This window comes from Melopsittacus undulatus, chromosome 5 (genome assembly GCF_012275295.1).
Source record: "Melopsittacus undulatus isolate bMelUnd1 chromosome 5, bMelUnd1.mat.Z, whole genome shotgun sequence".
NCBI classification, from domain to species: Eukaryota; Metazoa; Chordata; class Aves; order Psittaciformes; family Psittaculidae; genus Melopsittacus; species Melopsittacus undulatus.
The window spans coordinates 57,133,584-57,155,336 of record NC_047531.1 but is presented as its reverse complement, the minus strand read 5'-3'; the positions used below and the strand labels follow the sequence as shown (position 1 = coordinate 57,155,336).

The window sequence follows — 21,753 nt, the reverse complement described above, 5'->3', positions numbered from 1 at the left end:
AGACAGGTGCTCATGGACTGCACAGGATTTTGGTTCAGGCTGCCTTCTGCATATAAGCAGGCACTTCCAAATATCCTGTTAAGCAGTGAATCATTGATGTGCTTCCCTAAGATAATGAGACCTACTGCAGCTAATGAGTAATTTTACTATCACACGTGTACGTACACAATTGCCCCCACTCCATACACACACCCAGAAGATTATTGCAGCACTCTCCATCTAAGACTCTGCAAATCTTATATCAATATATGGTGATTAGTTCTTGCTGCTTCAGTGAGTTACATTCTAACCAACCTCATTACAACACTCACAGATGTTTGGCAGACAGCATACCTCACTCCAGAGAATGGCCTGTAATAACTAACAAGAGCAGATGGGGAAACAGTTTGGATGTAAATACAAACTTGTCCAAAATCTGGTGTGTGTGGTTGGGCTCACTCACAAACAGAGGTTGCTAAGCTTCCTGATATTGAGAGGAATGGGAAAGGTATTATATGTCCTTTCATATGGATCCTAAAATAGACTCCAGGACTCTATGCATGAAGTCTAGAGTTTCCTTTGCTCTTGAAAGAGCATACATACCACTGCTGTTTTTTGGGGTCTCAAACCCTCTATACTAAATTCAAGAGAAACGGTGGCTAAGACCTATTCTTCCAGTGTATTCAAGATTGTGCCTAGATAGAGTGATGTACGATGCACAAAAAGGATCTTCTTGCCCTTGCCTTCCCACATCAGAGTTCAAAGAGATGACAGCAGCATGCTCTGTTGCATGCCAGTTTGCTTGCATTCTCTGCCAGCCTGCAGAGTAGCCATGTGTTGCAAAAAAGGCTTTAGACAAAATTGCTGAAGAATTCACACTGCCCATGAAGCAGCTTTCACTTTGCTGTAGCGTCTGCTCAGTCAGTCCTATCTACTGCTTAGCTGGTCACAACCACTTCTCTTTTATACAGTTTTCAGTCTGACAGATCTTTCTGACTGGGCTGAAGGTTAGATGTCAGCTTCTGGTCACCTCATTTTGAATGCACATTACTAGCAAACTCGAACAGTTTTCACAGGCTGGCAATGCAGTAATGACTGCCTGTGATCTCTAAGTCTTCTTTCCAGCACCATATCTTGTGGCCTATTGCCATGCTTTGAGGTTCCACGATGGCCAATGTCCTCCACTCCCTTCTCCCAAAGCCCATAACACTTAACCTTTCTTTCCTCATAAGACTCTGAATTTCTAGCCATATTTTCCTTGGAGCAGAAGTTCCACTTGAGAAGGATGGCAGATCCATCTAGTGCTCTCACTCCTTCGAGGAAGCATGATGCTTCAACATACAATTTTTTTCTGAAGGTAGTGCAGTCATTACAGAGAGGTGCTCTTAAAATCCCAATGAAATTTATATTTTTTCAAATGTGAATTTCATATTTTTAAAATTATGGGATTTTTTTTTCATATTTTTTAAAGTGCAAAAAAGAAGACTTTTCTTGTCCCATGGAAGGCAGGAATGCTTGAGCAGCCCAATCATATTATGAAGGCTAGCAATCTGATCTGCAGAGGGACACCACAATGTCCTCTGAAGATCAGCAACTGGTCCATCTCCAAGGGCTGAGCTTCAAAGAGAACTGTGATGTTTTCCCTCCAGCCCAGCTTCAGCACTTCAGAGAAAATCAGAATGCTTTAAAGTTTAACTGCAATTAACGAGATGAGCAATGAAAAACTACAGAGCAAAGGTAAGGGCATAGAAACTGTGGGCTCAGTGCCACCAAATATCCACACTGAATGTGCAATGTAACAGCTCTCTGCATTTGTGTTTATGCTTACATTCACATACTTTCACACTTTGGGAGGAAGGGAAAACGACACAGGAAAAGGGTATTCATTTCTGATGAAACTCAACTGATTTCAGCATCCTTAAATCAGAAATTAATGGGCGCCAGAATATCTTTCCAAGTCCTCCAATGTCAGCCAGGACAATTTCTAGGTCTTTCTAGCAGTGCCCTTAAGAGGCATACAGTAAAGCTGTTACACATCTAAATCGTTTCAGTGACTCACTTTAAACATAATGCCTTGCTATCTCAGAGCCCAATTGAAAGACTTCTATCAGCTCTGCATTTCTTACAAAAGGCTCAGTACCTGATGTTCAGATTCTTATGTAACTATCAGACTTAAAGCAATTAACTGAGATGACCTGGTGATAAGATTAGTGTTGTTTTATCTGTGTACTGAGTGCTAGTGAGAAATATAGCACCATTAGAAAAGTAAACAAGCCAATCAGGAGAAAAAGAGAAAAATTAAAAGGAGAAGATAAGGAAGTCTTGACTTGGACTAGGACGTGAAAATAACAATTGCCTTATCTTACTGTCCTAGAAGCCTGACCTGAGGTTACCATCTGTCACATTAGGTGGTTGCAAAACTAACATGAACACCCCCTCAAGTAAAACACAAGGCTTTTAGGTCAGGAATGGTTGAAGCCCAGACAAAGAAACAGTCTCACTACTTTGTCCTCTTTGGTTAATACACTACAAGAAAAAACAGTTATAACAAATATCATGGCACTCCTGGACGGAATCAGACAAGGGCAATGAAGAGAGACTTCAGGGCCCTGGGACGGCTGGCTAAAGGGTCTGGAGCACAAGTGGTGTTTGTCTCTGTACCTGTTACAAGCAAGGATGAAGAGATAAATAGGAGGAGTCTGCAGATTAATGTATGGCTATGTGACTGGTGCCAAAGGCAGGGTTTTGGGTTTTTCAATCATGGGCTGCTGTATGAGACACCTGGTTTGCTGGTGGCAGGTGGGATACACCAGTCCCAGAGGGGGAAAAGGGTTTTGGGGCAGGGTTTAGCAGGGCTTATTGACAGGGCTTTAAACTAGATATGAAGGGGGGAGGGGATTTAACTGAGCCTGTTAGGGACAAGCCCAAGAGAAACATGCTAGGGCTTGAAGGATGGCAGACTAGGGAGGACTATCAATCTATTGTTTCATTTGTGGGAAAGGATAGTTTAGACCCTGTCCCGCAGGTGAAAAAGGGTACTAGGACAAGAGTTAGCAGAGCTCACTCACAGAGCTTCAGGTTAGATTCAAAGTGTGAGGGGGTCGTAGCTGAACTAGTGAGGTATTGTCCTACTATTAATGAAGGCCAGAAGGCCTCCCACCTCCCAAGGGTGCCATCAGCGTGCTCTGCTCACTCCCTGAAATGCCTGTACACCAATGCACGCAGCATGGGGAATAAACAGGAGGAGTTAGAAGTCTGTGTGTGGTCTAAAGGTTATGACCTAGTGGCAATTACAGAGACATGGTGGGACAGCTCACATGACTAGAATGTTGTCATAGATGGCTATGTCCTTTTTAGGAAAGATAGGCCAGCAAAGCGAGGTGGTGGAGTTGCTCTGTATGTGAGAGAGCGACTAGAATGTATTGAGTTCTGCCCAGGGACAGATGAGGAGAAAGTGGAATGTCTGTGGGTACGAATTAAGGGACAGACTGGTACGGGTGATACAGTTGTGGGAGTCTATTATAGACCTCCTGATCAGGATGAAGGAGTTGATGAGGCTTTCTACAGGCAACTGGAAGTAGCCTCACGACTACATGCCTTAGTCCTCATGGGGGATTTTAACTACCTTGATATTTGCTGGAAGACTCACACAGCCAATCATTCGCAGTCTAGGAGGTTCCTCCAGTGCATTGACAATAACTTCTTAATGCAAATGGTGGACAAACCAACTAGGAGAGGAGCGCTGCTAGATTTAGTACTCACCAACAAGGAGGGTTTGGTTGAAGTGGTGACAGTCAATGGCAGCCTTGGCTGCAGTGACCATGAGATGGTGGAGTTTAGGATCCTGTGTGGGAGGAATAGGATATCTAGCAAGGCCACAGTTCTGGATTTCTGAAGGGCCAACTCTGGCCTGTTCAATCAACTGCTAAGGGAAGTCCCATGGGAAAGGGTACTAGGCAGTAAAGGGTCACATGATAGTTGGTCAGCATTCAAGGACCACTTCTTCCAAGCTCAGGATCAGAGCATCCCAATGAGTAGGAAATCAAGTAAGGGATCTAGGAGACCAACGTGGTTAAACAAGGAGCTACTGGGCAAACTCAAGTGGAAAAGGAGAATCTATGGATTATGGAAAGAGGGGCTGGCCACTTGGGAGGAATATAGGATAGTTGTTAGAGGATGTAGGGAGGCAATTAGGACAGCTAAGGCCTCCTTGGATTAAGGACAATAGAAAGGGCTTCTTCAAATACATAGCAAATAAAACTAACACAAGAGGCAATATAGGCCCACTGTTGAACGAGGTGGGTGCCCTGGAGACAGAGGATACAAAGAAGGCAGAAGTGCTGAATGCTTTCTTTGCCTCTGTCTTTACTCCTGCAGACTCTCCCCAGGGGCCCCAGATTCCTGTAGCCCCAGAAGGAGTCAGGACAAAGGAGGAGTTTGCTTTGGTAGATGAGGATTGGGTTAGGGATCAGCTATGCAATCTGGACATATATAAATCAATGGATCCGGATGGAATGCACCCACGGGTGCTGAGGGAGCTGGCGGAGGTCATTGCTAGGCCACTCTCCATAATCTTTGGTAAATGGTGGGAAACGGGAGAGGTGCCTGAGGATTGGAAGATGGCAAATGTCACACCAGTCTATAAGAAAGGCAAGAAGGAGGAACCGGGTAATTATAGACCTGTCAGCCTTACCTCTGTCCCTGGAAAGGTGATGGAACAACTTATTCTTGATGCCATCTCTAGGCATATTAAGGATGAGGGGGTTATTAAGAACAGCCAGCATGGTTTTATGAAGGGGAAGTCATGTTTGACCAACCTTACAGCCTTCTATGAGGAAGTGACTAGGTGGAGGGAGGATGGTAGAGTGGTAGATGTGGTTTTTCTTGATTTCAGTAAGGCATTTGATACTGTCTCCCACAGCATCCTCATAGATAAGCTAAGAAAGTGTGGGCTTGATGATCAGGTATTGAGGTGGATCAATAACTGGTTGAAAGGAAGAAGGCAGAGAGTTGTGGTCAATGGGGCAGAATCTAGCTGGAGGTCTGTGACTAGTGGAGCTCCTCAGGGGTCAGTGCTGGGACCAGGGCTGTTTAATATTTTCATCAACGACCTGGATGAGGGAACTGAGTGTACCCTCAGCAAGTTTGCTGATGACACTAAACTGGGAGGAGTGGCTGACACACCAGAAGTCTGTGTTGCCATTCAGCGAGACCTGGACAGGCTGGAGAGTTGGGCAGGGAGAAACTTGATGAAATTCAACAAGGGCAAGTGTAGAGTCTTGCACCTGGGGAAGAACAACCCCATGTACCAGTACAGGTTGGGGGTTGACCTGCTGGAAAGGAGTGAAGGGGAAAGGGACCTGGGGGTCCTGGTGGATAGGAGGATGACCATGAGCCAGCAATGTGCCCTTGTGGCCAAGAAGGCAAATGGCATCCTAGGATGCATTAGAAAGGGTGTGGTTAGTAGGGCAAGAGAGGTTCTCCTCCCCCTCTACTCTGCCTTGGTGAGGCCGCGTCTGGAATATTGCATCCAGTTCTGGGCCCCTCAGTTCAAGAAGGACAGGGAATTGCTTGAAAGAGTCCAGCGCAGAGCCACAAAGATGATTAAGTGGAACACCTCCCTTATGAGGAGAGGCTGAGGGAGCTGGGTCTCTTTAGCTTGGAGAAGAGGAGACTGAGGGGTGACCTCATCAGTGTTTACAAATATGTAAAGGGTGGGTGTCAGGATGATGGAGCTAGGCTTTTTTCAGTGATATCCAGTGATAGGACAAGGGGCAATGGGTGTAAACTGGAGCATAGGAGGTTCCATGTTAACATCAGGAAGAACTTTACTGTAAGAGTGACAGAGCACTGGAACAGGTTGCCCAGGGAGGTTGTGGAGTCTCCTACGTTGGAGATATTCAAGGCCCGCCTGGACAAGTTCCTGTGTGATGTACTCTAGGTTACCCTGCTCTTGCGGGGGGGTTGGATTAGATGATCTTTTGAGGTCCCTTCCAACCCTTGGGATTCTGTGATTCTGTGAACCAGGCAGCATATAATGGGAAGTACAAGGGAAAGTGTTGTTGCTGCCTCAGGTTTATAGGGAAATGAAATTGCCTCTTAACATCTCCCACTTGCAAATCTCAGACCCTTGAGGATACCAGTGAATGAGGCACTGCAAAAACCCCAGAGAGTAGGATGTGATTATGATCCCTGTTTGGAAATGGAGGAATGATGCAGAGAAGTTAAATGGGTTGTTCAACATCTCACACAGAAATCAATTGCAGAACTGGATTAGAAGTTAATGTTCTTTTAGTCTCTTTCCTCTCCTCTCAATCACTTTCTGCTATGTCTTTACGATACTGGCAATCACAGATGCAGAGCTTAAAACAGTAGCAACAGCTGGCAATCTCATTGTAGGAAAGCTGCCCACACTGCTCATCCAATATAAAACCACTTTGAAAGCAGGTACAAAAAAAGGTGCCCTGTCTCTCCTCCCTGCATTTAACAGTGACATACCTGTCTGTCACTGTGGCAGAATTAGGTATGAAATACCTAATTTTAAGTATGTTGATTAAGATTTAAATATGGTGTTGCAAATAAATTGATTTATTTTTTAAGTATAAAGGACTAAATATAGGGACTTATAAAGCATTAAAGGACTATTATAAAGAACTAAAGGACTATTATAAAGAGACAATAACTTGTCTTCTCCTAGCAATAGATGTTCTGCATAGCCCTGTAAAAATTAGTCAGAATAAGACAAACAGATGATTCTGTTTGCTTGTCTAATGTGCAAGACTAAATTATTCTGAAGAGTATTTATAATTTCAGAAGAAATGTTTGCTTTTGACATTCTAAATGTGGCTTCTAAAACGACACTGTTCCTCTGATGATGTCTTCATTCGTTTCTATTATATTAGGGAGCCATATTTGCGTTTTTCCTAGAAATGTATCGTCTTGACACACCCAGAATTTGCTTGTGCTTGGTGTTTACCATGGAAAATCCACAAAAAGATATAAAGATCAGGCTACGTACTTATATACTCTCACCAGAGTAATCTACCTGCTTTGTGCCTTTTTACTGCCACTGATTGTCACTATTTCCATCTACACTGTACGTCCCCATGTCACTGTTTATGCATACATATTTGACACAAACCATTACACTATTATCCCTCTTACCCTTCCCAGCTTTCTAGGATTGTATCTTTCTGTATTATGACTGCACTCAGGTAGTGTATTCCACCAGTGTTTGTAATGTCAATAAATCCTCTTTGTATTTATTAGAGCTGAGTGAAAAAGGGAAAAAATTGTATTTACTAGAGAATATCAGAGGTAAAAGGTTTGCTTTAATGCCAGAATATTCACTCCTGCAGCAAGACGTGAGTGGGCTTAAAATACTGCTTTGGAGGCTTGTGCTAGGGCCCTCCACATGAGGGTGAACTGCACCCACAGAGGGGAAAACTCACGAAGAAAATCATGAATAATTAAAAAACACAGATAAATGTGAGACTACTGCAACGTACTTGCCAATATTTTAGGAACAGGAAAGAAGGCAAAATCTGATTAACACATTATCCTTTATAAGTTATTCCTCAGCTCTGTGCTTTACACATAAACCCATGCACAAATTGCAGGAGATGTATTCCAGGTAACATTTGCTTCCATGCAAAATTGCATTTTAGTTCTGCTGCAGAATGAATATAACTAGTCCTACTGCTAGCTGGTTCCAGAATTACCTCTCTGCCAGAAGCTTTAAGAATATTTAAGTACTCCAGTAGCTCGAGCTTCCTGAAGTATTAATTATATTCTTTCAGAGTTTGCCTTTCTATTATAGAATTCTCTTCACTAGACTATATATTTGTGTAGGAGTGGAGAAATGCCTTGAAAAAACAGTGACCTCTCCAGGATGCTATGTTGAAGCTTAAGCTTTTATAGCTATTGGTAAGTTGCCCTGGGTGTATCTGATTACCCAATGTCTGAAACAGCTACTGCTTTCCTCAGAAACCAAGCCTGGGACTCAGTGGTGATAGCTTTCAGACCCAAAGATCCAGGAAAAACAGTCACCAGACCAGAGATCCTGAGTATTTTTCAAAGGTCAAAGATGCTTTTCTTGCTGGAAACTTATTAGCAGGAATGTTTTTCCCTCTTCTATGATCACAAATCTAAACAGACCACCTTTTATTTATCTTTTTTAATAGCTGTGGGCTTGATCTGGCCTCTCTGTCTGAGACTGTAAACTGATTTTCTTTCTCTGCCATCTGATCCTGAAAACCATCCACCCTGCCAGAGAGTTGAGGGTCAGAAGCTTTAAGGGTAAATCGTGTACAATGCACAAGTCCAAGTCTTGTTTTTTCTGCCTCTCAGCTCTGCCATCTTGACTGTCTTCCAGTTCTGGTCTTGTTTTTCTCATGAGCTGTGTTTTTTTATCTCAAATTTGTCAGAAATTTCCTTTGGGTGAGTTCATAGCAATTGCAGGGACATTTTCACAGCTGAGCTTGCATAAAACACACTTTCACCACCCCAGTCAAGTTTTTTATAAGGTGCTGACTGGTGCCACATGGGAACAGGCAGACACTGCACAGCTTTGGGTGAGCACTTCAATAGATCTGTTCCAAGATCTCCCATCTGGGTAAGCTAGGAGCTGAACTGTCCCACAACATCCCCTTAAGATGCCTGCCAAACAAGCTGGTGTTTTGGAGATACCTTACTAGAGAAGCAGCAACTGTTTAACAGACACCACTCTGCCTTTATCCAGACAGAGGAGACAAAAGAAGAAGGAAGACGGGAGACTGGAACTTAGAAAAGACTGGATTCTTCATAAAGCTGTTGCTTCCTGCTGGACTTTTCTGAAGAAGGGCTGGCAACATTCTTTGCTTATAGCTGCTGGTGTTGACACTTTCTCCCATTCAGGCCACTGTTGAGTCTACTGGAGTTGGCATGGCTACTCAGTCAAATGTTATTTTGTCTCAAAGCAGCCTTTCAGGCTCCTCTCTGTCACCATAATGCAAAAGAGAAGGTCGCAAGGTTATCTGCTGTTTTGTTTTACTTTGTCTTTTGCAGAGAACCGTAAAACCCCAAGTGCAGATCACATTACCGTGACAGGTTTCAGTTTAACAATCTGCATGGTATCAAGTGCCTCCAGCCCTCTGTGCCAGAGTCCTCACCAATCTGTACCACTCTCATCAGAGATACCCAGTCTGTACAGCCCTCCACGGACTTCAGAAGATGAGGACTGTCAACCTAGCATTTTCACTATGCAATTAATGGTAGAAAAAGTGGAAAACAGGGATGTGAGTACCTATGTATGTTGTACATTGAGGAGTAACCCTCTTTCACCTCCAAAGAAACACACTAGTACCTTGTGATTTTAAATATTCTTAGGAGTCGAACACATCTCAACACCGAAATGCCCAGTGGTGACATGATCTTCGTCTCAACCAGAATCGTTTCCAGGATTCCTCCACACACAATGAAACAGTCAAAGCGATTGAAAAGGGACACAAAATAGGCCTGGAGACCAAGGCTGTACATCTTCAGCAGCATCTCTGCCGTGAAAAGAGCTAGTAGCACCTTGTTGGCAGTGTCTCATGAAAAACAGAAACAGATTAAGAAAACTCAGTCAAAAGATTATCACAGCTAAACATTGGCTTTTGCCTATAAGAAACACATTCTGAGATCAGTCTGAAAGGTTAACTTTATGTAAGCTTGGGTCAAAGAATGGACTTCAAAAGCATGGGCATCTCATTAACGGAACTGCTTTACAAAGATGCTTACAGCAATTCTTATGTATTGCACATACAGGTGTGATGTATTACACAACCACACAACCTCCAAGGCAGGAACATGCCTTCCTGTGCACAACCTCCCATCACACTTGTCATCTGCAGATGAGAGTGGGAATAGAAGAGCTGCTGTGCTACCTACTGTTGCTTAATTAAGCCTTTCAGCTGCTCTCACCTCCAGTGAGTATTCAACTGTTCTGCAGACAGAAGAACTTTACAAATTGCTCTTCCTCACCTCCTTTGTAACTAGAATTTATCATAAATGCCATTTCAGGAAAACCCTGGACAACCTGTGGCTCCCAATAGCTATCCATAAATTGGAAATCCAGTTGCTGTGAATATATATTTAGCGTAAGCTCTGGATTTCACATATACCCAGTGGAACACTGCTTCTGGTGGAAATGAGTAACTAACATTTTCCCTGAAACTTCTGCCATTGTAGGCAGATATTTTGTTGTATTTAAGATCCTTCACAGACACTATTAGGAGCTGTGTATGCTCCTTCTACCATTGTGAGGTCTAATGCATCAGCTCCACCCTCAGCCCCTTTTTTGACACTGAGCATGATGAATAGAACCATAAGCCTCTCCTCACCTTGGACCTCCGTGAGCCAGTCTGGCTGGTTGTAGTGTTCAGAGGCAATGGTAAGGGTGTTGAGAAACACAAGGAATATCACCAACCAGTAGAAAACATTGGACTTGACAGCGGCACGGCACTTTCTTCTGCAGAATCTATTCCACCGGCGCCAGTAGCGACTTGAAAAATTGGAAAAGGAAAAGTTCTTTTCAGATAGGGATCCTTAGGCTATTGCAAATCTCTGTCAAGAGAGACTCTAGTCTTGATTTATTGTTCAAGAATGGCAGAGAATAACTTTAAAGTTCACTCTGAGAAATGTCCTTTCATTTTCATCTGAGTCAACAGCTATGATCATCCTTCCTTTAGCTATAGAAATAAAGCTAGTCCTAAGACAATTTGCAACATTTAGGGATGAATAAATTTCTTCAAGCAATCCCTTAATCTGATTAAGATATCCATCATAGCTACCCCAAGAGGTTTTTTAGCCCAGTTCCAATAAAAATATTTATAATTCTTGTATTTAATGCTTGTGGCCTGCAATGGGACCTTGGCCAGGCTCAGGATAGTCAACGAAGAGCTACCCACTAGGTACTATAGAACTTTGGATTAAGTCCTTGGAGAAGTGAGGTCAAATAAAATCCATGGAATGTTTCCAACATTCAGCAGTGTTCAGGAGTAAGTCCGATACAAGGGCTAACTCTGAACAGAAACAAAAAAAATCCCAGCAAACAGACAAAAAACAGCTTAGGGGACCTCAGCATTTCTCACCTTCATGCCTGGAACTAAGGGTACCATTTGCTAATCAACAGATCTTTGAAAGTTTGCCTTCCATGAGCACATCCCCTTGTGTCACTGATTTCTGAGAGTAATTACTAACCACAGAAGATATTTAAAGCTAATTACACACCTCCCACTCTTCAGAATTTAACTTGCATAGCAACCAGTTTCCAGGCAACACTTGCACTGTATAATAAATCTAATAGTTTTATATAGATATTATATACATATGTGTGCGTGCGTGCATGCGTGTGCCTCTAAAGAGACACGTACATTACAGGAAGAAAGGTATTTTCTTGGCTAGGTCTTCTCTTATGCATTATTTCCAGTGATGAATTATGGCCATGCTTGAGGTCAGGGCTCAGCATCTATACGAACTAAAGCCAGGTGATGTGAACATTGCACACTGGCCAAGAATTCTGCAACATTTTAACAGGTAATCAAATCCAGGCTGTTACAGCTATGCAATTTATAAAGGCATCCAGTTAAACTAGCACAAACAATAAGGTTTGCATGCTCTGCAGTGGATTTGGGACAAGAAATCATCTCAGTTTTTAAAATGGGCAAGACACTTAGACATTGATGTTGTTATTAAATCATTATTAATCCCACACACTTTAGTATCTACTTGTGTACAACTGTGTGTGCACATGTCATGTGATGATACAAGTGTTTTTTTGTGCTTACACTTACATACAAATAAATCCATGCACTGGAGGAAAGTGATTATGTATGTAACTCTGCACAGGGATGCATATAGGCAGTATGTATGCATAAGGTTATGCCTGAATTTACATTACTATCCCTTATTTCTGTAAGCTGAAGGACACAGTTGCTCACTTTTCCTAGATATTCTGAAAATAAATTTATTTTTTTACAAAACTGACTTTGAATTCAGAGTTATGGAGGAAGCCGGGCTTCTACTGAAGAGGCAGAAATGGACTGGGACCCCAATAGCCAAGTTCCATGAGCTCAGTCAGCCTTTCCAATGGAAACCCACAGGTAAGCCACCTGGGGATTGCTTCTCATTTTCAAAAGTTTTAAATCAACAGAACAATCATCACCAGAACTCCACATGTCCAATGGTGAAACAGAGAATTTCACAATTAAGGTGCAAATCTCACCAGTTGGAAGATTTACAATCAAGCAAAGCAGAGTAGTGCAAAAAACGTAGGAAAGAGAACCTTGAGCTGACAGGGTTGATGTTGATGGATGTAGTATAAAGATTCAGTTGAACAACTTCTGCTTTTATATGTTATGGCTTGAGATATGTATGTAGCATCAGATATGAACTTCTGAGTGAAATACTGTCAGTAGTCCCTGTGCCTTATTTCAGTATGAAACTAAGAAAAAAGATCTCGAATTTTGGTAGATGACGGATTAAAATCTGACAAGTTTGTCACTATCTCCTAGAATCAACACTGCGTCCCACACATGCAGGAGTAAAACACTTCACAAAGCAAGGAACAAAATCCGTGGAAAGGAGGAAAAGCAAAAGTCAGTTTTACTTACCTAAACTTTGATTTTGAAATCCGATGCCTGAAAGATAAGAATTGCCATTAAAGTCTCTGAAGCTGTCCCATATATCCCAGGCTTTTAAAAAAATAGCAACAGAAAGAAACAAAATTAAACTCTATTAATTTCTTAATGGAATTTTCCTCTTGAATCCCCTTCAAGTCAGTGTAGGCACTGGGAATGGCTAGAATTCCCTGATATACAAATCTTGGGGTTTTTGGAGGTAGTCATGCCATGATGGGATTCTACCACCTACAGACATGAGTGAACTAGCTTTTCTCTTGGGTAAAAGGCTGGCCCAGTGCTAGGGGCACTATCCATCTGCTACCCAACTTATTTTTCAAGCATTGTTCTTCTTTCAATTAGTCACTAAGGTTTCTTTTTTTTCTTATATTAAAATACATTTGATTTATACAGCCAGACTTGCTGCTTTCACACCTGTCCCTTCAGGAAATGTAAGTTCATTATGAAACCATGGGGAAAATAATGCTTGCTATTTGTTTCTTTTTTTTTTTTTCCCAGCAACTGAAAGACAAAAAAAAAAGTGGATATTTTGAAACTTAGATATTAACATTTTTTGTTTCTGTTAAAATCTATATAAATTGGATGAATTCAAAAGGTCCTGAACAATAACAGATTCTGTTGCTGTCAATGAAATTTGAGGAACTAAGCATTCATGAAAATTTGGCCATGTTCCCACCATATATGTGTTTAAATATCCAATTCTATGCACTTGCAGGTATTCACCTAAGTAATCTCAGCCTTTTATGCAAACTCCCAAACAAAGTTAGAGATAGACTCAAATTCTCTAAACATGACCTTTATACACGTCCTACAAGGCCTTTGAACTCTGGCTATTGACACATGTCCTGCAAGGCCTTTGGACTCTTTGTCTGTTTCCTCGTACTTAAATAATGGTGCACAGGGAGAAACAGAGGTATGTGGATGCAATGACATGAGTCAGAGGTGATTTAGGAAGCTGCAAAATCTACTAGCAGTAACAGAAGAAATGAGAATCTGGGGAGTGACTACGAACAAGAAATTTCTGCTGGGCTGAAGGATTTCTTAAGGTTCCCTCTGTGATAGGAAAGTGATTCATTGTTGACAACAGTTGGCAAAGGTCTTACTGTACTGGCTTAAAAATGTATTCACTGTGTTAACAGACACAGGACAAAAGTAACTCTCAAAGCATGTAACAATACTGTAGTGGTCTTAAAAATGGTCATGTCCCTTTCTGAGGACATCAGTCACAGACAACTAATCAGCATCAGGTCAATTTCCTTATGTGGAAGAGATTGCAGTGATAGGAACATTTCAACAGCAGATGGTCCAAGACAAAAAAGAAAAAGAAAAACACCTTTGCACTGAATACATCATTTCTGCTGTGTCACAGGCAGCTTGACTAGGACACGGTGTAGTTACAGACACACACAAGAACTCTTGATAAAGAAGAAATAATGCACTGGCTGAAGAGAATGCTAAATTATGCTGCAGTGAGAAAGTGCACTTTAACAAGCATTATGAGTGAAGCACCTACAAAGCATACCCTTACTGTTTAAGCTATTCCAGCTTCTTACAGAGAATTCTTGCTTCATATGTGCTACCTACAAACTGTAATGGATCAGATTTACAGACAACAGGAGAGAAGGTTCAAACCAAGATGGGGAAAGAAATAAAAATCACAATGAAGGAGAAAGCTGGGCACTGAAAAGGAGATGGCAAGGACTTTCATAGGAAAAGGCTGAGGGGAGGAGAGGAAAAGAGAGCGAGAGAGATGTCATGGAAAACCTGCCTGGTGGAAGGTGAAGGACAGGGACCGTGAAGTCCTCTGGTGACCCCTATGGCTAATGACTTGCCGGTAAGGGTGTTGTGTGGCATTTAAGGATTTTTTTTTATTTATTCAAGCAAAAAAGATATGGCAGGTGTAGTACTCATCACACATGTGATAATTATATCTTTGGAGCATTATGAACAGCAGCCTCTTGGCATTCAGTGCTCCCACAGGTTAGCTACAGCCTTCCCGCACCTTGCCTTACTGCTATGGCAGAAGGCTTTATCACATGTGGGTGTGCTATATATATAGAACAGGACAAGGAAGGAGGAAGAGATTTATATTTAGATGCAGAATCCAAGACTGAAGTGGAATTTTGGAAACGCAAGCTGTACAATAAGCAATTCTGAAAACATCATGCCCAAATCTGAAACACGTTTTCAAATGACCCTTGTGATCAAGAATCTTTTGTCTTTCAGAACCAGGATTAACTATGTAATATAAAAATCCTTTTATGGCATCATTAGAGTCTGTTGAACAGTCTGGATTAGAGCCCTTGCCATGGCCTTTTTGTGATACTCCATACTGGCAGCTGCCAGGGGTTCAAGATTCTTCGCTGAGTTTAAACGTGGATCTCTTGCATCCCTGGTATCCTGGGGCTTTTATGGCGTTGGGAGAATGCGTGTCCCCATTTATATCCAGCTCTGGAATGTATTGTGAAATTATTGTTTAAAATCATGTTATAGGAGCTTATACAAAACCCCATTTAAGATCACTACTGAGTATTTTTATTGTAGGAACCACGTAACTCTGATTATATGTTAGAAAGACAAAGATCAGACCCATACTCTTTGACCAGCTATATTTAAATTCCCTAAAACTCTTCTAACCTTTCAGTTATGCAGCACATACAGATACAACAGGGAAATGTAAAGATTTTATCAACAGAAACCCAGGATATTCAGCATAATTTGAATTTAGTGAAATTTCCCACATTCTGAGAGATAAAGTCTTCATTTCTCTGTTCATGGTGGACACCAGAGAAGAGAAACGATGTGCTTGTGAAGAATATGACACTCCTGTACAATAGGGATTGAGGACTTTGTGTAATTGCACACACAACAAACAAATCTGGAAAAATCTCGTAGGTCTCCAAGCATGACACAAAGGTCGTGTTACAGTTGTTTTCTGGGAACAGAAATTATAAATATGACCATGAGATTATCCGGCATGACGGTCACAACTACTACACTGTATGATCCTGCCTAGAGGCGACTGACTTAAAAAACCCCTTGCATATCACAGAATCACAGAATCACAGAATCCCAAGGGTTGGAAGGGACTTCGAAAGATCATCTAGTCCAACCCCCCTGCAAGAGCAGGGTAACCTAGAGTACATCACACAGGAACTTGTCCAGGCGGGCCTTGAACACCTCCAACATAGGAGACTCCACAACCTCCCTGGGCAACCTGTTCCAGTGCTCTGTCACTCTTACAGTAAAGAAGTTCTTCCTGATGTTAACATGGAACCTCCTATGCTCCAGTTTACACCCATTGCTCCTTGTCCTATCACTGGATATCACTGAAAAAAGCCTATCTCCATCATCCTGACACCCACCCTTTACATATTTGTAAACACTGATGAGGTCACTCATCTGTAAACACTGTGTAAACACTGATGAGGCCACTGATGAGGAATAAAAGCTCTCAGAAAAGCAGTAACACAAAAATTTACTTACTATGCCTCTAGGATATATGCAGCTTTGGGAAACATCCAAAGAGCTGCACTATGCATATCCTACAGATTTCAGAACTGTGAGAACACACCCCTGGTGTAATATTGATACTGTTTTGGTGCAACATGGTGCACTCATGCAGCTGGGCAGCACAAGAATTTTTCCTTCTCTCTATTCCTGCTGATGACACATTGTTTCTAGTCAGGAAGCTGGTATACCTGAAGATGCTCACCACAGGGTCTTTTTTCCACATATTATTGGGATAAAAGAATATACTATAGTGACATTTCCAGGAATGTATGCTACGTACCTGATAATCTCTCAACCTAATAAAGACTCAGGGCTAAGTTCTATTCTCAGCTGTGCCTCTGATTCATACTGAAGCAACAGGCCTCCACTCTTCTTCTTGTTATCCTCTATACAGCACAATTAACACTGGGGAGTTGTACAGGGACATGCAGTGACCATTTCCCATTTCATTTAGTTAATTAAAATATTTCAGCAAAACAGAACAGATGACTGACTAGCCCTGGAGAACTTGCATTCTGATGTGGACTGAGATCCTCCTGCTGAGGCAACTGCTGGATTTCAGCAGAGTCTACACAGTGATGCCCCTTCTCTCTTTCTCTTTTTCATTCTTGCCTTTCTTGCAGAAGCACTGGGGAGCATGCCAACCTGATTGGAGTGATGCTGGGTTTATGATAGAGGTATACGATGGCCAGAAGCAGTGAGAAACTAGAGGACAACTTTAAGAAAACTGAATCTGTCTAGCTTAACATTGAGCTGGTTTGCTGCTCAACAGGCTTTATTACAGTCTAGGAAAATAGGCCAGCACTTGAGCATTTAGTGAATCATCTTGCTCTCCCTGTGACAAGTCACAGGCAAGGCCTGTCACAGAATCCATAGTAGGAAGATAATTCGTACTCCACAAGGGCATGCTATTGTCCTTTAGACACGTATCTAGAACTGACTGGGAATATCAAAAGCACCTTGCTCATAATAAATCGGAGAGCAGTAACTGAGGCTGATACATAAGGTTCAATCTTGTGTGTTTTCTTGCTGAAGTCAGCAGCAGTTTCAGAGCTTTTGGCAGACTTTTCTTACCATTGCTCCTGATGTGATGGGGACTTTGGTCCCCACAGAAGGAGGTTATCTCACTAGATGAAAACCAGCAGCAACTATAGTGAACCTACAAGCAAACTAAACTGACTCTTTTGCCTTTACCACTGGTTCCTATGCTAATTATTACAAGAACTGCATAGGAATTATTCTCCAAGCCAGAAAAGCACCAAGGGAAAATCACTGATGGTTCAGCTGCCAGTGAAAGCTTCCACTGTTCATAATATTTTCAGGACACACTGTTTTCAGTTGGAAAGCTAGGGTAGGTTATTCACTTTGTTTTATCCTGTTTTATTGTTTTAACCCTCTTTGGTGGAAAAGCAATTGAACTGTACTCTATAAGTATGGAAATCCTGGCCAAGGTAAAAATGCCAAGTGGCTTATTGTTTCAATGAAAGCAGCTAATTTTCTCTTTCCCTTTGAGCTCAAGTGCTTCACTTTTCTCTTGAGGCTCTATGGAACGTTAGTTTCCACAAAGGTCTTTTTTTTAGCTAATACATATGTATAAAAGCGAGCTCTATTGTGGCACCCCAGATCTGTATGACTGTATTAGAAAATTAACATTCTGGTTATATTGGAAGATTATATATGCTGACATCCCTCACAGAACATATTACTACTGATTATGAGCAATAGCCTGTCCTCGGGAATCTAAGTCCTGCACAGCAGTAACCACAGAGGCTCAGGGAAATTGCTCACTACTAAGAAGTCCTGGGTATAGGGATATCCTGTGAATAGAAACCCACTGCTCCTAGCTCTGGGTTTATCCCACAGATGTGTGCTGCAGAGGAAACATGTTTCTTTGTACCCAAATCAACAGGTTATTCACATCAGACGTAAGATCATTTCCACTTCCAAATGTTGTCCTTGAGGTTAAAAGCTGTTGTGTTCCTACTGCAGGGCAGATGTCAGTGTAGCACCAGGCAATACCATGATAGGTTGATATATTGTGGAAGTTGTGGGATAATTTTCAATGTCCTGTGGAACCCTAGAAAACCTTTTTCAAACTCAGATGCCTGGTAAAGCTAACACCCATCTTTAGAAAGGAACTACTCCTGGCCAGAGCTCTCCTGATGGCAGCAGAATTACACCAGGCATGATTACGAATGAGTTAGAATCATACAATCATAGAATAGTTGGGGTTGGAAAGTACTTTAAGATCATCTAGTTCCAACCGCCCTGCCATGGGCAGGGATGCTTCACCCAACACCATGTCACCCAAGGCTTTGTCCAACCTGGCCTTGAACTTGTTTTGGTTTGTTTTTAGTTCTAAGAAACTTTACACAATAAACAAGGAGAGATTAGATTTTAGATACCTCCTGAAACTCCTGCTGGTTTGAAGACTGGCACTGCTCCAGACAGCACAGCTGATGAAGGCAGTTTCTATAGTATGGATACTATAGAAATAAAAGCTTCTTTGAGACAATTCATCAGTAGGAGATAGCTTGTGTTTGAGAGATACTTTCCTGATCTCACATAGCATATGTCTCTGTGGAGCTGAGAAAGGCTGTCAGGGAAGATCTCCTTTTCCAAAAGGCATGCTTGAGCCTGGCTTCTCATGCAGATCTTTCTGTCATTCACAGACCCAGCCTTTCAAAGCTTTACAGCTTTTTATAAGAACAAAAAGAACAGCCAGTAATTCTGAATTATCTTCAATGAAAATGGTTTTTCCTTCAGTCTCCTGGGTAATTTTTTCATTTTATTGTGAGTTCAATTTGATGGCAAGCTCAGCCTGTAATTATGGTGGTAGTGCTGGGATGGTTAAATGCCCTAGAAGCCCAACGCCACTAAATAAATAAATATATTACCTTTCACTTGAAATCTCCCTGTTGCTTCAGTCATGTCTGGTTGCAGCTTGCCCAGTGCAGTCTCTGCCCTCTGGGAAAAAATGTGTTTATAGCAAGGCAATGGGGACTCATGGCTGCTAGATGATTTTAGCAGGCTGGTAATAATGAAGTCTCACGTGCAACAGATGAAACTCAACAGTCAAGCAAAAACCTTGTTTAGCCATTTCAGCTGTAAAAACAGAATCCAGAGGGCAGATGACTGCTCAAAAGTCCAGGCCTAATCTTCAACTATAGTAAATCAGGGGCATGACCATAATTATTAGTGCTTACTCAAAGTCACTAGTACCAGATGAGGAACTTACTTGAAAAGATTAACTGACTTCCCACATGAATTATTTCTATCTCTAACACTGGGCCAAATTCCAATTCTCTTAGTCAGATTCCAATAAAAGAAAAGACTCATTCAAATAAAGTCTTCCTTATGTTTTATATGTTCCAGCAGAAATGTTGGTCTATGGGGGTTTAAATGAGGGCTCAGTGAGAAGACAACTTAATAGTTCTTGAAACCAGGAAAGTTGGTTTCTCTCTCTGCCTGTGTGTTTCAGTAACAAAACAAACCAGAAAGAACTTCAAGCCTCAGAATCAAAGGCAAATCTGAATTTCCCCATAACTAAGGGATTTGCAGCTACACAAGTTTCAAACAAGCATTTTACACAAGTTGAAAGCCTTGGCAAAATTTGTATCTCACTCAGAATTTCAAATACAATGACACAGCCATTCATTTTCTTGGATGAAGGAGCCTATCCATCTCTTAGAGATGAAAAGCAATCTGAGTGAGGCCTTGAGGATTTTAACTGTCCTTGGATAAAGGGTGAAAAACCCTTCTCAATAACAAACTTCAATTCCCCTACTATACATCACCCATTTTCAAATTAAGTGGAAAGGTGCAGGGAAGCTTTATCTCCCTGAATGTTACATGTCCTGCCCTGGTGAAACTTGGGGCCCTGTTTTAACATTTCCAACATGGGAAAAATTAATGAAGCTCTATTTTCTTGTAATTCTCCTATATCTTCTTCCATGAAATATGTTGGATGTAGCTATTCCTTCTCCTAATGCCAGTAGCATAGTGATCATGATGCCAGACCACAGTACTGCTATTCTCCTGCTGGCACGTTGGGCTATTTTAAGTAAACTCCATTCTAAGTCATGATTATGCTTAGAGTTGGGTTTAACTTCAGCTCTCTTGGCCACATTCCAGCCAAGATAATTATGTTCTGCTTGCCAAAATTCCCTAGGCAGCTTCAGTGCAAAACAAGCTATCTTTCATACATCTCCTTATACACTTGTGTCCTTTGTTTTTAAACACCTGTCCCATTTTACCCTGAAGGTGACTGAACTCTAATGATGTGAAAACAATCCCTGCATTTACAGTTCATAAAGTGCTTTAGGATCCTCTGGGACTAAGGACATTAAATAAATGCAAGCTGTAATATTAAAAATATATGAAACTTTACAGTAACATTTGCCATTGTTTTTGGCACTGTGTAGCAGCAGGGGACCCATTGTGTTGGGAACCATAACTGCAGAATAAAGTTGGTTCTCCAAATTGGATCCAGCTGGAAGAAGTGGTCACATATCCAGCTGCTGCTTCCTGTAATGCAACAAGAGCACAAGCAACTTGGTGGGGTGCTAAAGGAAGGGCTACAACTTCCTGAGCACCATGAATAAGCGTAGCCTGATTCCTTCAGAAAAGAGTCCATAATCCAAACTAAATGACTTAGCAGGTAGGCAACAGCAGGCAGGTGAAGGAAAGCTATCACAATTTCTCCTGGGGTTTGTAAGTCACTGGCTGACACTAACAGGAAAGCAGATTGAATTTACAACATATTCCACATATCACATCTTGTAATGTAGATAAGATCTCCCCCTCTTCAGTTTGTAGAGGAGAGGGCCAAGGGTATGTGTGGGAGATACAATCAAGGTTGACGAAGTCATGAAAGTGATAGATAAGCTGAATGTGGAACTGTTGATCACCAAATCTCACAGTATTAGGAGAGAACGTTGACTAAAAGTAGTAGTAAATCAGCTTAAAACAGATACGAGAAAGTACTTGACTACACAGCAGGTAGTGAACTTCTGGAACTTGTTGCCACAGGAGATTTTGAGGGTAAAAGGCCTTAAAGGGTTCAGACAAATCCATGGATGACAGGTCTATAAATAGCCACTAAAGGCAAAAAACAGAAGCGTACCCTCTAACATCTCTTATGTAGTAAGCATAAATGTGGAAGCAGTCAAAAGGGACTGGAAAACATGAAATGGCAAGGCTTGTGCATCTGCCCTCCTGTCACTGTCAGGACCTGAACACTGGCTCAGCTGGACCACAGGTCTGACAAAATTACCTATGTACCTATGATGAGCATTTGACAAACACTGAAGGGCTCAAGGTATGCCTAAGGACAGTACAGAACCTCAAAATACACCAGCATAGTACAAGCTATAGCACTGATAGGCTTAGCCCATATTTAAAAGAAATTTTGAGGGATTAACATTTTCCCCCCAGCAGAAAGTGTGTTCTTATACAAGTCATGCAAAAAGGAAGAAATTACTCCTCTTGCCTATTCTTGCTCTCTGTGATGCTAAAATGTATACCATAACATATGGTATTGCAAAAGTATTATCTTACACATTCTTAGACATCTCCAGTAACTACAATGGTGCAATTTCAA

General features: G+C 41.6%; 1 protein-coding gene across 1 annotated transcript in view; it reads right to left on the bottom strand.

Moving 5' to 3' along the window:
- The window catches only part of CACNA1C (calcium voltage-gated channel subunit alpha1 C), a 448,111-nt gene that overhangs the window by 100,333 nt on the left and 326,025 nt on the right, over positions 1 to 21,753 (bottom strand). The window contains exons 11-13 of the mRNA XM_013127834.3: positions 12,612 to 12,638; positions 10,341 to 10,501; positions 9,323 to 9,548 (exon numbers count right to left, since the gene is read on the bottom strand). Of these exons, the coding sequence (XP_012983288.2) occupies positions 9,323 to 9,548; positions 10,341 to 10,501; positions 12,612 to 12,638 (414 nt within the window). The remainder of the gene's footprint in view (positions 1 to 9,322; positions 9,549 to 10,340; positions 10,502 to 12,611; positions 12,639 to 21,753) is intronic.